The 16,531-nt window shown below is 46.4% G+C and overlaps 1 protein-coding gene across 2 annotated transcripts in view; it reads right to left on the bottom strand.

Annotated features, from left to right (window-relative positions):
* The window catches only part of ccdc83 (coiled-coil domain containing 83), a 116,271-nt gene that overhangs the window by 17,332 nt on the left and 82,408 nt on the right, over nucleotides 1-16,531 (bottom strand). For both annotated transcript variants that reach the window (XM_038818887.1, XM_038818886.1), the window contains exons 8-10: nucleotides 15,670-15,791; nucleotides 15,095-15,192; nucleotides 5,221-5,416 (exon numbers count right to left, since the gene is read on the bottom strand). In XM_038818887.1, the coding sequence (XP_038674815.1) occupies nucleotides 5,283-5,416; nucleotides 15,095-15,192; nucleotides 15,670-15,791 (354 nt within the window). In that variant the 3' untranslated portion in view covers nucleotides 5,221-5,282. The remainder of the gene's footprint in view (nucleotides 1-5,220; nucleotides 5,417-15,094; nucleotides 15,193-15,669; nucleotides 15,792-16,531) is intronic.

Below are 16,531 nucleotides of genomic sequence, written 5' to 3'. Positions count from 1 at the left end.
GTGACCTCTCCTTTCCTGTTTCTAACCTCAGCCCATACTACCTCGGAAGAAGAGTCCCATCTAGCATCCTTTCCGCCACCGTAATACTGTCCTTTGACTAGCAGCGCCACACCTCCCCCTCTTTTGCCCCCTTCTCTGAGCTTACTAAAACACCCTAAACCCCGGAACCTGCAACAACCATTCCTGTCCTGCTCTATCCATGTCTCTGAAATGGCCACAACATCGAAGTCCCAGGTACTAACCCATGCTGCCAGTTCCCCTACCTTATTTCGTATACTCCTGGCATTGAAGTAGACACACTTCAAACCACCTACCTGAACACTGGCACCCTCCTGCGAAGTCAAATCTGTGCTCCTGACCTCTATACTCTCAATCTCCCGTACCCCAAAACTACAATCCAGGTTCCCATGCCCCTGCTGAATTAGTTTAAACCCCCCCAAAGAGCACTAACAAATCTCCCCCCAGGATATTGGTGCCCCTCAGGTTCAGATGTAGACCATCCTGTCTATAGAGGTCCCACCTTCCCCAGAAAGAGCCCCAGTTATCCAGAAATCTGAATTCCTCCCGCCTGCACCATCCCTGTAGCCACGTGTTTAATTGCTCTCTCTCCCTATTCATCGTCTCACTATCACGTGGCACGGGCAACAACCCAGAGATAACAACTCTGTTTGTTCTCGCTCTGAGCTTCCATCCTAGCTCCCTAAAGGCTGCCTGACATCCTTGTCCCCTTTTTTTTACCTATGTCGTTAGTGCCAATGTAGACTACGACTTGGGGCTTCTCCCCCTCCCCCTTAAGGACCCGGAAAACATGATACGAAACATCACATACCCTTGCACCTGGGAGGCAACATACCAATCGTGAGTCTCTCTCGCTCCCACAAAATCTCCTATCTGTGCCCCTGACTATTGAGTCCCCAATTACTAATGCTCTGCTCCTCTCCCCCCTTCCCTTCTGAGCAACAGGGACAGACTCCGTGCCAGAGGCCCGTACCCCATGGCTTACCCCTGGTAAGTCCCCCCCCCACAAGTATCCAAAACGGTATACTTGTTACTCAGGGGAATGACCGCAGGGGGTCCCTGCACTGACTGCTTCTTCCCAGTCCCTCTTACAGTTACCCATCTATCTCCAGTCTTTGGTGCAACTACTTCCCTGAAGCTCCTATCTATGACCCCCTGTGCCTCCCGAATGATCCGAAGTTCATCCAACTCCAGCTCCAGTTCCCTAACTGGGTCTTGGAGGAGCTGGAGATGGCTGCACTTCCTGCAGGTAAAATCAGCAGGGACACTAACAGCATCCCTCACCTCAAACATCCTGCAGGAGGAACATTGTACTGCCTTCCCTGCCATCCCTCTAGTTCCAACCAAGTTCTGGTTAACAAATATAAATAAATAAAAATAATAATATAATATAGCACTTACCTGCTCACACCAATGGGTCTTATTATTAGGTTAGAGGAGGAGGGTGGGTGGGAGACACTATATGTGTAGTGTCTTGGGTTTCCTCTCCACCAGAATTATTGGCTAGGGGGGAAAAAAAACTTCCCAGAAGTCCGCGGGTCGTACTTCCAGTTCCCGCCTAATATTTTTTTTAAAACAGGATGGGGACCGGCTGGCTCTCCCTCTCGCGCCCTTTTTAAAGTCGCGGCTGGCTCACCTCTCGCGCTCTTTTGAAAGTCCCGGCTGCCTCTCCTCTCGCGCTCGTTTGAAAGTCCCGGCTGCCTCTCCCTCTCGCGCTCGTTTGAAAGTCCGGCTGGCTCTCCCCTCTCGCGCTCGTTTGAAAGTCCCGGCTGGCTCTCCCTCTCGCGCTCTTTTGAAAAGTCCCGGCTGGCTCACCTCTTGCGCTCGTTTGAAAGTCCCGGCTGGCTCTCCCTCTCGCGCTCTTTTGAAAGTCCCCCTTGTTTGCTTTAGTGTGAAATTACTATGGTACAACTAAAGAGGTCTGAAATATTGCATCCTAGACCATTGCAAGGTGAATAAAGATGAATGTTTTAAACACTTTCCTAAAGGGATTCCAGTTCAATCTAAAAAATGATCTATTTAATTTTAATATTTAAGCATAATGGGCGGGATTCTCAGATTGCCGACGCCAAAAGTACGTTCGGCTATTGGCAGGAGAATCTGTTTATACACCGAAATTGGTGGCACTGAGTACGCTGCACACCGTTGGGACGGACTCAGAATGTCGCCTGAGGCCCTCCACTGATGCTCCGCCCCAGATGGGCCGACTTCCCGACGGCGCTGGTCGCGTGTCCTCAGTTTTCGGGGACCTCGAAAAGGTCAGTGCCGCCACAGTCTGGGTGGGGGGGGAGGTGAGCTGTTCCGCTGACCAGGGTGTCTTCGGCAGCGCCTGGGGGGACTGGCAGGGGTGGAGAGAAGAGTTACAGGGGAGCACTATCTGGCAGGCTAGGTCTGCGCACAAACAGCACCATGTTGTATGGCGCAGCCGCCTCAGGTCGCTGGCAGCCACAGACCCAGCAATTCTCCATCCATATCTGCAGGTAAGTCGGGTCTTTACGTAGCGCGGCTGCTAGCGGGGCATCAGTGCAGGGGCGGTGCCGACTTTTTTATGTAAAACTGGGCACTTCCTCCGGACATAGCCTCAAAATGAGAGAATCCAGCCCCCAATGTATGGTTTACTTTGTGTTTTTCATGAAGACGCTGCTTGTTAGGTGAATTGGACATTCTAAATTCTCCCTCACTGTACTCCGAACAAGCGCATAGTGTGGCGACTAGGGGATTTTCACAGTAACTTCATTGCAGTGTTAATGTAAGCCTACTTGTGAAACTAATAATATTGTTATAGTGTCCTGCTGAACATCAAATCCTACCCCTTGGCCCAGTTTTCGATTCACTTTCAACCAGTGCCCATCACTTAAAAAAATCTTTACCTACACTTATGTTCAGTAAGAAGTCTTACAATACCAGGTTAAGTCCAAACAGGTTTGTTTCGAATCACTAGCTTTCGGAGCACAGCTCTTCCTCAGTTGAAGGAACTGTGCTCACTGTGTTCCCACTGTGCTCACCCTAGTCCAGCGTCGGTATCTCCACATCATAGATCATAGAATTTACAGTGCAGAAGGAGGCCATTCGGCCCTTCGAGTCTGCACCAGCTCTTGTAAGAGCACCCTACCCAAGGTCACGAACCCCCACCCAACACTAAGGACAATTTGGACACTAAGGGCAATTTATCATGGCCAATCCACCTACCTGCACATCTTTGTGACTGTGGGAGGAACCCGGAGCACACCGGAGGGAACCCACGCACACCGGGGAGGATGTGCAGACTCCGCACAGACAGTGACCCAAGCCGAATCGAACCTGGGACTCTGGAGCTGTGAAGCGATTGTGCTATCCACAATGCTACCGTGTTGCCCGTAAGTTACACTTATGTACCACTATAGATGTTTCTGGTGTCCAATCCACAACTTGCCACTCTTAATATGCTTTGTTTCCTGTTTTGTACCCCACACTGAGTCATATTTATCCTGACCCCACCTCAGATGATCTGGCTCACTTTATTTCTAAATATGCTGGATTAAAATCTCAGTCTAATTTCTGTGACTCGTTCTAACACACTCTCTGCAACCTTGTTCGAGCTTTATTTTCACCCACATGACCTATTATCCTCGAATTCTGGTCTTTTTGAGTATTTCACCCACTTCCTTTGCTCCGCCATGGTTTCAAATGTCTTTTCAACCAAGTCTTTGATTGTCTTTTCTTCACCAAATTAATGCTCAAGCAAGTAAATCAAATATCATACAGAAGGTGAACAAACAATTTGGGTTCTTCCAAAGCATCATCAATTTTTATGTAATTTGTTTAAACTACAAAAACTTATGCCCCTAAATTTTTTGTCTCGCTGGCCGAATGCACTCAGTTAGCCGGGAAGTGGGCACAAAACGCTCTTCCGGCTGCAAGCAGCCGCAGAACGCAATTTTTTGCTCGTTTGTCCAATTAGTGGGCCGTCCAGCCTGAAACTCATGCTGGGAGAGACCTCAGCGTTGCTGGGGAGGGGTGTGAAGAGGTGGATTTAATGTGCTCCTTCAGCGGGACACGCTGCTATGAACTGTCTCAGGGAGTGCAGGCCTATGAAAATTATATAGCGTTTGAAAAAAACTATGCAAAGAGTGTCTAGGTAGAACATGGACCTCAGTGCCAGACCCTTTTAAAATGTTATTTCAGTCCCTGACGGTTCATCCTACTCTGGGTCGAGGTTTGCAGCTAAACGTAACGGCCGTCTCGTCATTTGACTCCTCTGCAAACTGTAGAATTCAGACCGGGCCACGTAAAATTGTTTTCAATTGGCCCCTTATAGGCTAAATTAGCTGCTTGATTATGCCAATGCCTCTTCTGACTCTGACGTTGTTGTGGCAATAACAAAATATTGCTCAAGTGTGCAATGACATTGGGTGCCCCACAAGGCGTCTTCCCTGGGATTTCACAGGCTTCTGGGGTGTGCCTCCCAAGCAATGTGAAATTATGGCCAATGATTAACATTTACAGCATACTTACAAATTTACAAGAATAATTTCATGATTCAACTACATTATAGAAATATAATATATATTTTGTTATGCTGATTTACTTGCTTGAGCCTTCACATAGATGATAATTCAATTGTAAAGAATAATTTCCTAAGGTATTTAACTTTGTAAAAATCTGATGAATGCATGTATAAGACCAGCTTACATTGCTGCTGTAATGAAGTTGTCTGTTTTGAAATCAGATGGCCATTCATGACAATGAAATTTTAATTACTGGTATTTTATTTTGTTTTGCATAATTTTTGAATGGAGTTCTGATGGTCAAGCTTTATATTTAACTCATCCCCATTAAAATGGTAACATGCTGATGTAACTCAACAATTAATCTAAAAAGGAACACACATCATTGCACAATTGTATTTATACAAAAATATATTCAATATTAAACTTTTCCATATCTAATGTGTAAGTCCCGAAAAATGTGCTTGTTAGGTGAATTGGACATTCTGAATTCTCCCTCTGTGTACTCGAACAGACGCCAGAATGTGACGACTCAGGAATTTTCACAGTAACCTTCATTGCAGTGTTAATGTAAGCCTACTTGTGACACTAATAAAGATGATTATTATAATAAAGATACAGTTTTACAAATTGCCAACATTCTGGATCTTTACACTATGTGGTAGTATTGCAGGTAATGGATACATTTAAAAATCTTTAATTTTACTTAACTAACCTCAAAGTATTTTTCATCTTCCTGTAACAAATAGCTGAGATTCTGCGACACGGATTTTGCCTCTAACTTGACTGTGGCTCATCACTTCCTGTCTTTTCCTCTTCAAAGTGTGGTTGAATTAATGAAACGTTATCCTTTGCTGCATCACGTTTTGCCCTCTTTTGTGGTGAACTGAAGCTGACACTACCCTCGATCTCTGCAAGACATTAATAAAAAATCATTTTAATACTCGGTATGTCACATTGGACAAGTGGGATAAAGCAATGAGTAGGTGATTCATGCAACATCCAAAACATTATGCATTCAATGCTAGGTCTTGGGAAACTGGTCTCAATCTGGCATCAAATAGACACTTGGCTTGAATGAACCTGAGCTAATGAAGCCCATATAACTTCTAGTTTGAACTATCCCATGAGTGGAAATCACCTTCTCTAAGTTTATCTTATCAAATCCCTTAATAATTTTAATGATCTCTATCAGGTCACTTCTCAGTCTTTTCCTGAGAAAGAGACCTAATATTTTTCAGTCTTTCCTGATGGCCACTAAATAAATGCAACATCCTAATCGACATGTGGGAATGGCTTGTCTTAGAACGCACAAACTGGAGAAGAAGCATCCACAAAGGCACCAATCACCTTGAGCATCGCATGGGGGGGAGCATGTGGAGGCCCAAGCGTAAGCGATGGAGAGTGTGGAATCCAGAGTGTACCACCACCTCCTCGAACACCACCTGCCAAATCTGTGCCAGAGGCTGTAGATCCAGGAATGGAATATTACAAAGAACAAAGAAAAGTAACAAGCACAGGAACAGGCCCTTCGGCCTCCAAGCCCGTGCCGACCTACTGCCCGACTAAACTACAATCTTCTGCACTCTCCTGGGTCCGTATCCCTCTATTCCCATCTATTCATGTATTTATCAAGATTCCCTTAAATGTCACTATCGTCCCTGCTTCCACCACACCCCTCTCTGGCCCAGCGAGTTCCAGGCACCCATTACCCACTATTCATTATATTTTGTACTTTTGAATTTTGAAATCATTATGCACAATGGATGAAACGGAGTGGGAGACGATTCTTACTTTCCACCAGTCTACGTGATACCTTTAAACCTTTTAACTTCGGCTTGACTTTTCCGGTGCTCTGCTAGCAGGTTCTAACCTCAATGTGCTACAGCTTTTCCAGAATTCTGCACTGTTCACCCACAAAAGATCCTGCACTTCCATCCTTTCCTAACTCCAATGCCAGTAATTTTAATAACCTCACCTTTTTCAGATCTCTCAATAGCCCCAGACTACCCAACTTCGGTGAATTCCTCTGGTGTTAGATCTCTCACACATCACCTGTACCTCGACATGGCTTTGCTTGTTATTCTCTGCCTCTTCTGCTGCTCCACTGGTGGCTGTTTGTTTGATGACCACATGTTTTCCTTTCAATTTATCCCTGGATATGATGACAGTGACAAGGCAATGTGGTGGACATTGAGCCTATTGGCAGGGGCATTGAGAAAGTTGCTCTGTCTTGGATGGGGGTCAAACCTCTTGAAGTTCATGTTGCTGCATCAATCTGTGTGAATGATGTTTCTTTTAGATGTCAGATAGGGTTAGGGTTCAGGAAGGGAACTACTTTGTCACATTGTAATCCGAGCCTCTGCCCTGCTCTTAGTTTTCATATGGTTCAGCCCCTGGCTTCCATTTTTATCTCATCATGCACTATCCGACTGGCATAGGTTGTTTCATTATCAGAGGAACTGTGACAGAAATTAAACACTAGAATTGTCAACCAACGGATCCACTCTGCTTTGTGGTGCAGAGGATCAGCCATGATCTTATTAAATAGTGGAACAGGCCCATATGGCTATTACTTTTCTAATTTCCCTGTGATGACTCCTCCTCGAAATCTCCAATCAGGGTCTCCCCCACACTGCCAAATAAACCTAAGCCCAATGTCACAAACAACATTCTTCAGTGGACCATGCTGTAATATCTCTGCTCTCACCTGTCTAAAGTTTTTTAACACAACCCATGCTATCATTAACACTGTGATCTATTTTATAGCTCGGGACGAGGGACTTTACTCTTGTTTAATTCTACTCTTGCTTATTATAGCTAGCACATGAGCCACAATTTTGTCAGCTAAATTTTGGGAAAGCCAAAGTTAACACCTTCAGAAATTGCCACAAGCTCCATACCTTTGCAAATAACTCCATTCTTTTCCCTAGCCACTATCCGATTGAAGCAGGCTACTTGAAGGGCTGGATTTAACGGGGCACCTTTTTCCCCATGTGCCCAACTGAAAGGTGGCCAGGGAACCCATCCACTCAAAAGCCAGATGCCCCAGATACATGTTACACTGGAAGTGGTGTTAATTGTTTAAGAGTGAGACTTCCGCCCCCTTCTGCAGAGCAAATTCCACCTTGGAGTGCTGTTGGCCAATTTGATTGGCTGGCAGCCCTGTACTCCCAGCAAAGACAGGAGGGAGTGGTAGCCACAGTATTTTACAAGGGCCCCACCTTCAAATATACTACTTGGGGCTGGGGTAGGGGAGAATAGCATAAACTCTAGCCTAAAATGTCATGACCTGTTTGACCCCCAAGCTGAGCTTCCAATACTCCACTTTCACGCACCCCCCATCTACTTTTAACGTCCTCAGCCGCTTTGCTAAAAACCCACATTCATGCCTTTGTCACTTCCACATACTGCAAAGCGCTTCTGATGGCTTTCACTCCTCCACCTCTCGTTTATTTCATATCTGACTTGCTACCTGACTCATGTTACCACTTGCCGATTACTGCCTTTCCCTCACCTCACCTTCATTGATCTATTCCCCTATCTAAATTCTACTTCTCACATCTAACGCTCTCTTAGCCATCCAATCCTGAAACTCTGGAATTCCTCATTCCACTTTGTCACCTCTCTTGTTAGTTCCTTGGCTCGATCAGTTGCATTTTCTGATTTCATCTCCATTCGATTGCTACTTTACTTTGTTCCCTCAATCTCAAAGACTCAATCTAGCATATATGCAGCTTTCGTCTGGAATACCTCAAGTAAAGTTCTCGGTGTTGTCACATATCCCAATAGTGACTTAACTTTCCCTTCATAAGACTTCTATGATTGGCAATGTGAATACAGATGTCCAGGATAGTTAAATCATTGAAATCCAAGATTAATCGGGTTATTTTCTAGTTTCCTCTTATCACAGGGCAAGTTTGATAACCTATGTTCTTCAGGACTCTGCCTGCTTGATCTCTGATACTAGTAGACATTCTGATGCGACCATCAATTCACACGAGACGAAGAGTTGAAGTGAACAGTCGTTTTAATCAGCTAGAACTGTGCCTGCCTGCGACTTCTCTGTACTGAGTACTGTCTACAGGCTGCAGATCTATATACCTCCCTTGAGGGGGCGGAGCCATAGTCAGAGCCCACAAGGGCATCAACATAATACAATGTAATAATAGCAGTAATACATTCACCACATTCACCCCCTGTTAAAGATTGAAGTCCAGCGGGGGTGAAGTGGGCTCACAGATCGAGTCTGTCCGGCGCCCTGATTGTTCGCTGCGATCGCCTGAGCTCTGGTTTCGCTGCGGGCACGGGTGTTGAGCTCGTTGATTCCGGGAGCATGTCTTCTGGAGCTTCATCCCTGTAGGTCGACGATTGGGGGGGGGGGGGGGGGGGGGGTGTTGGCCATGTAGGGGAGGGAACGGTGTTCGGTGTAGGGTGGGAGGGGGGGGGGGTAGGTGATGTTCGTAGTGGAACCTGCGGGTGCCTGGTCCCGGAGGGAGACTGTATCTTGTCGGCCGTCATGGTGCTGAGGGTTGTCGTGAAGGAGCTGGACCCTCTCGACCAAGGGGTCAGACCTATGGTTCCTCATGTGCTTTCAAAGGAGGACAGGCCCCAGTATCGTCAGCCAGGACGGAAGCGAGACCCTGGAGATGGATTTCCTAGGGAAGACAAATAGGCGGTCATGAGGGGTCTCGTTCGTGGCTGTGCAAAGGAGGGACCTAATGGAGTGGAGCACGTCGGGGAGGACCTCCTGCCAGCGGGAAACTGGGAGACTCCTAGACCATAGGGCCATAAAGACGGCCTTCCATACCGTCGCGTTCTCCCTCTCCACCTGTCCGTTTCCCCGGGGGTTGTAGCTGGTAGTCCTGCTCGAAGCAATGCCCTTACTGAGCAGGTACTGACGCAGCTCGTCGCTCACAAACGAGGAGCCCCGGTCACTGTGGACATAAGTGGTGAAACCGAACAGGGTGAAGATACTATGGAGGGCCGTAATGACAGTGGCCGCGGTCATGTCGGGGCAGGGGATTGCAAATGGGAAACGGGAATGCTCGTCAACGACGTTAAGAAAATTTGCGTTGCAGTCAGTGGAAGGGAGGGGCCTTTGAAATCGATGCTGAGGTGCTCAAAGGGCCGGGATGCCTTCACCAGGTGGGCCTTGTCTGGTCGATAGAAGTGCGGCTTACACTCAGCGCAGACCTGGCAGTCCCTGGTCATGGCCCTGACCTCATCGGTGGAGTAAGGCAGGTTGCGGGCCTTGATGAAGTGGAGAAGCCGGGTGACAGAGGTCATTGTGGATGGCCCGGAGTTGGTCATCTTGCGTGCTGGCACATGTGCCGCGGGACAGGGCATCTGGGGGCTCGTTGAGTTCCCCCGGACGATATACAATATCGTAGTTATAGGTGGAGAGTTTGATTCTCCACCTCAAGATTTTATCATTCTTGATCTTGCCCCGCTGTGTATTGTTGAACATAAAGGCTACCGACCGTAGGTCGGTGACAAGGGTGAACCTCCTACCAGCTAGGTAGTGCCTCCAATGCCGCACAGCTTCCACGATGGCTTGAGCTTCCTTTTTGACAGAGGCGTGTTGAATCTCAGAGGCGTGAGGGTACGGGGAAAAAAAGGCCACAAGCCTACCTGCCTGGTTAAGGGGAGCGGCCAGGGTGACATCTGACCTGTCGCTCTCCACCTGGAAGGGGATGAACCCGTCCACCGCATGCATCGCGGCCTTGGTGACGTCTGCCTTGATGCTGCTGAAGGCCTGGCGGGCCTCAGTCGTCAGGGGGAAGATGGTGGCTTTGATAAGTGGGAGGGCTTTGTCCGCAGAGTTGGGGACCCACTGGGCATAGTATGAAAAGAGCCCGAGGCATCTTTTCAGGGTCTTGGGGCAGTGGGGGAGGGGGAGTTTCAGGAGGGGGCGCAAGCGGTCAGAGTCGGGCCTTAGGACTCCGTTTTCCACGACATAGCCGAGGATGGCCAGTCGGATTGTATGGAAAACGCATTTCTCCTTCTTATAGGTGAGATTGAGGGCTTGGGAGGTTTGGAGAAACTTCTGAAGGTTGGCGTCTTGGTCCTGCTGATCATGGCGCAGATGGTGACGTTGTCCAAGTACGGAAAAGTGGCCAGCAGCCCGTACTGGTCCACCATTCGGTCCATCATTCTTTGGAAGACCTGACCCCGTTGGTGATGCCGAAGGGGACCCGGAGGAAGTGGAAGAGGCGACCATCTGCCTCAAAGGCCGTGTAGTGGTGATCCTTTGGGCGGATTGGAAGCTGGTGATATGCGGACTTCAGATCTACTGTGGAGAAAACCTGGTTGTGTGCAATCTGATTCACCATGACTGCTATCCAGGAAGGGGTAGGCATCGAGTTGCGTGTACCGATTTATGGTTTGGCTGTAGTCTACAATCATCTGGTTCTTTTCCCGGTCTTGACGACCACCACTCGGGCTCTCCAGGGGCTATTACTGGCCTCGATGACACCCTCCCTCAGGAGCCGCTGGTCCTCTGACCTGATAAAAGTCCTGTCCTGGGCGCTGTACCGCCTGCTCCTGGTGGCGACGGGTTTACAGTCGGTGAGGTTCACGAAGAGTGAGGGAGGGGCGACCTTAAGGGTCGCGTGGCTGCATACGGTGAGAGGGGGTAGGGGCCTGCCGAACTTCAGGGTCAGGCTCCTGAGGTTGCACTGGAAGTCCTGTCCTAACAGGAGAGGAGCGCAGAGATGGGGGAGGACAGTAGTTTAAAATTGGCGTACTTGGCGCCCTGTATCATGAGGTTTGCGACACAGTACCCCCGGATCTGCACTGAATGCGATCCGGAAGCGAGGGAGATTGTTTGGAATGCGGGGGAAATTTGGAGAGAACAGCGCCTTACCGTGTCTGGATGTATGAAGCTCTCCATGCTCCCAGAGTCAAACAGGCAGGGCATTTCGTGCCCATTGACCCGGACGGTCATCATCGAGTTTCTGAGGTGCTTGGGCCGTGACTGGTCGAGGGTGACAGCGCCGAGCTGCGGATAGCCGGTGTGGTCGGAGGTAGTGGGGTGGTCCCAAGATGTCCCCCGTCGGTCGCTCGTGTTGGACGGCGTTGAAGATGGCGGCCAAGGTGGCGGCCCCCGTCGGTCGCATGTGTCGTGCAGCGTTGAAGGTGGCGGCCAAGATGGCAGCCCCCATGAGTCACACGTGTGGGGTAGGGTTAAAGATGGCTGGCCCCACGGATAGCATGAGGCTGATGACGCGTCCGAAGGGGGCGTTACCGGCAGGCACGCAGCCATGCTGCGGGGTCTGCGGGCCTGTGAGTCTGTAAATCGGGCCTGCGATTTAGGAGCTTTGCATCTGGTCAGGCAGATTTTGCCAAAGTGTCCTTTCTTGCCGCAGTCACTACAGGTCGCGTTCTGAGCAGGGCAACGCTGCTTGAGGTGCTGGTTCTGGCTGCAGAAATAGCAGGGCAGCCTCCCGGGTTCGGTGGGCAGCAGCGCGGCCCAGGCTTGGGACATCCTCTGGTCGGATGTGCACGAAGGAACCACGTGGCCGGAGGGGCAAGCATTGATGCTCTGGAAAGCTACTTCTAAGGAGGTGGATCGTTTTACCGTCTCTTCTAGGTAGAGGGCACCCTTTTCGAGCAGGCACTGTCTGACATAGTTGGACCGGACTCCTGCCACATAGGTGTCCCGGATGGTGGGTTCCATATGCTGCGAGGCAGTGACGTCCTTGTAGTTGTAGTTTCGAGCGAGTACCCTCCGGTCGTGTAGGTATTCCTCCAGCGATTCCCTGGGGCGTTGACGACGAGTGGTGAGGAGATGCTGTGCGAACACTTCGTTCACCGGCCTCACGCAATGTCTTTTCAGAATTGCGACCGCAATTGCGATTCTGTGGCTCACCCGGGCATGGAGGAGACTCAGTTTCTGTTCTTCGGTGACGGCGGGCGAGGAGGAGACGGCGAGGTAGGCCTCAAATCAGCGGAGCCAGCGTGAAAAGTTTCCTTTGGCTTCAGCTGCCTGTGGGTTGAGTTCCAGTCGATCAGGTTTGAGGGCTGCTTCCATAGCGATATTGTAGCTGATTAAATTGATGCGACCAATTCACACGAGACGAAGAGTTGAAGTGAACAGTGGTTTTAATCAGCTAAAACTGTGCCTGCCTGCGACTGCTCTGTACTGAGTGCCGCCTACAGGCTGAGATCTATATACCTCCTCAGAGGGGGCGGAGCCCACAAGGGCATCAACATAATGCAATACAATGTATTGCAATACAATGGTGACTGGTAGCTGTAATGCATTCACCACACATTCTTAATAGATACTTTGGAGTTTCCTTCAAGTGGAGGGTTACTGATCGGACAGTTGAAGAGAACTGTAGATAGTGACCAGTTTCATAGCTGTCAAATGGTGATCTGAACTCTCAACCTTTGGATTACTAGTCTAGTATTGTAATCACTCAACTATTGTACCTATGGAACTCCTTCCCTAATTACTTTGGCTTCTCACATCGCGCCTACCAACCTGTCTATTTGTTTCCTCTTTTGACTGTTCTTTTGACTTCTCTCCCTCCTGCTCACTTCCATACCCTGTAAGTGCTTAGGGAGATTTTTCTGTGCATGAGAAGCACTGTACAAAGTTTCTGTTGGTTGAATTGAAGGACAGAATGACTACCAGAATGTTTGGACTGACTTCCCCATATGATTTCTCCACTTTCTTCCCAAAACCAATTCGAATTAAATACATCAATAATATGAATCCTCTTTCTCACAATGCATTATTAGCCTGTTTTAGCTTTTCTGGTGTGTGCTCTACGTATTAATCCTATTGAGAGAAAAGAATCTTCTAATCCGATCAAGATGAATGAATTTTTAAAATCTTGTATGCTGACTGCTCAAGCTAAATAATCTGCTTACCTCTAACTATTTCTTTTTCATTATTCCAAACATCTTCATCACATTTCCTTTGCCTTCTCCAGTTAAAGTAAACCACTTTAATCTTTCTACATAAATTAATTCCTTTCGATCTGGAATTAAAACTAAATTAAACATTTAACATGATTAAAAACCACTTCCCACGGGTCTTCATTTGGACCTATCATTCAGAGACTGTCACTAACAAACCACAACTTGAGACAGATATGGCGTGGCTTCACTGGGAATGTGCCATTCCTGTAGGCCTTCCAGCCCATTCGTTGATGAATCCATGCTGCAGCCAATGAGAAAGATAGGGACGTAGATTGATGAGTAATGACCTGCTTTTGATGCTGATCCAGACCAATGTTACTTCGGGCTGTGAGCATGTCTCTCTGCTCCTTGAACTAAGCAATATAAGACATGCCACTTATGCCTCTAGCTGAAGTCATGCCTGTTGAGATCTGTCTTCAGATCAATGACAGTCTCTGAATTATATATCCAACTGAAAACATTTGGTATGTATTTTATAATCATTTCAAATCTTTCATTTAGTTTTAACTGCAGGTGTCCTCCACCTCGCTAAAGCTCTGTTCTCTTTTTTTCTACCACAGGCACTAGGCAATAGTAAAGTTTTTTTCACAACCCTTTTAAACTATCTCTCTAACTCTGCAAAACATCATTAAACATGTGTGTACAAACCCCGATCCCTGCTTTGTAGTCGGGACTCCGTGCAGACTCCCAGACACCAAGATTCACAAACAACAATTAAACTGAAACCATTTTACCTTTCTTAATATACAATGTAAATTATTATTATATCCACACGCGCGCACACAAAATATACACACATACACAGCACACCATACACACATGCAGAATCCACACATGCACAATATATACACAATACACACCATATATATATATGTGTATATATCCACACCATATATACACAGTACACCACACACCATATACACACAGTACACCACACACCATACACACACACAGCATATACACACACACACACACACAATATATACACACAAACACACAATATATACACACAAACACACAATATATACACACAAACACGCAATATATACACACAAACACACAATATATACACACACACACTAACCATGCAACACACGCACCTACCATAGGCAACACACGCACCTACCACAGGCAACACACGCACCTGCCACAGGCAACACATGCACAATTTAATTATAAATTGTTCATAATAAGTTACTAACTTTTGACGGCTTAAACATATAAATAATTAAATTTATGAAAGGGTTGAGAATTTATTTTGCTTGTGGAAGACATCAAAGCCTTGGCAGAAACTGCTGATAGCAGCAAAATTTATTTTAAAAACAAACAAAGTGGATAACTACATAAAGTCAAAAGGGCACCTGGCAAAGGCCGTAGCATATAACTGTTTTCATAGACCCGACAGAAATGTTTGAATGACCTCCTTCTGTTGCATAGAATTATATTATTCTACATCATTACATTTAAGTACTCCAGTAAAGTAAATCAAATGTTGAGAATTGAGTGTCAAATGTTCTGTACATTTAGTTATTAAGCAATCCCATATTTTCTATATTATAGCTATAAATATCTTTTTAACCATGAAGAAATTCATTTTTTTCCCTGAAATTAAGAGAGCCCTCATGTTATTTATGGGCAGCTTTTGTCGTTATTACCTAAAGGTAGAACTCTGAGCTCTAATTCAGCTACATCTTCTTCCAGTACTCCACTGTCTTGGTCCTCTTGTCCAACTTCATGAATTTTATATAAGTTCCTGTGACCATCAGAAATAACAAGAGTCATTTACTAACCATACAGTGTGAAAAACAAATTTATTTAGCATTTATCAATTGGAAACTGAAACTGGTGGTTTTACTAGATCTAGATCTAATCTTGATGCACCCTACAGGAATAGAGTCAATACATAAAGAATGGAGCTGCAGGCTACCAAAAATTGAATTTCTCCCCAAAAGCTTTTCTAAAAGTGTAAATTATATATTATTTTGAGTGGTATTGTTTACATTTTTGAGTTTACAGCAAGGACTTATAACTTGATAAATCCATCAATTTGGTCAATACCAAAGCATTATAAATTTTAAAAATGAAGTTATAATAGATGTGATAAGCAAAAGGACCAGCATTTTAATTTCATTATATCATTAATAGATCTGTACAGCCTTAATTTTGAGGAGGTAAGAAATACATAATATTTGGGGATGGGTGGGGGAAGGTGGGTGGAGTTCACCATTACCTGCATGTATTAAGGTCACTGATCTGACAATCAAACAGTTGACTCAAAACTTCCAGATTTTCCTCTTCAACCTTTTTAACGGCTTGCTCTAATTGAGCAACTTCCAGCGTATATCGGTTTAGCTGCAGTAGCAAAAAAATTATAATTGAAATGAGTTAGTATCAGAGTTGTACGAACAGTTTCAAACTGGCCTGGATTTGTCATTAATGGTGAAGCAAGGGCGCTGAATACTGACTGATGTCTCTCTGGCATGGTTTCCCCCCTGCACCATGCCAACCCCCCCCCCCCCCCCCCCCCCCCCCCCGCCACCCCCCGTCCACAGTATAAGTCTGACCCCATTTCCAGTTCTCTCCAGCTTTGACAGAGTAATCCAGAAATGTTGTCTTCCTTCTCTCTCCACAGATGCTGTCAGATCTACTGACATTGTCCAGTATTTTCTGTTTATTTCAGATTCCAGCATCAGTAGTAATTGGTTTTATCTACATGATTACAGTAAATCTAAACCAGGTCATGGTGGCAAGATGATGCCATCTCCATTGAATTGTCTTGAGAATCTGCTGCATGCTTTCCGTGCTTCCGTAGAAATCACTTTGATTTGGCATCAACAATGGCAATCTCATATTGGGAAAGCCCATGATGGGCCTTCTGTACCAGGGTTGGACATTTACTGCTTGACATTCACTTGACATATTATATTACTCGGTTTAGTATATATGTCGTTACTAACTGTAGATGATGTTGAAGAATACTCGGTCTTCGAAGTAAAACTGAAAGAATTTATTAAGTAACGGATAAAACTAATAAATGAGTTTGAACTCGTACTGAACTAACTCTAGCCAATAAAGTTAGGATAACTAACTGT

This window comes from Scyliorhinus canicula, chromosome 14 (assembly GCF_902713615.1).
Source record: "Scyliorhinus canicula chromosome 14, sScyCan1.1, whole genome shotgun sequence".
Classification (NCBI taxonomy): Eukaryota; Metazoa; Chordata; class Chondrichthyes; order Carcharhiniformes; family Scyliorhinidae; genus Scyliorhinus; species Scyliorhinus canicula.
The sequence above is the reverse complement of the archived record's forward strand: the minus strand, read 5'-3'. Positions and strand labels throughout refer to the sequence as shown.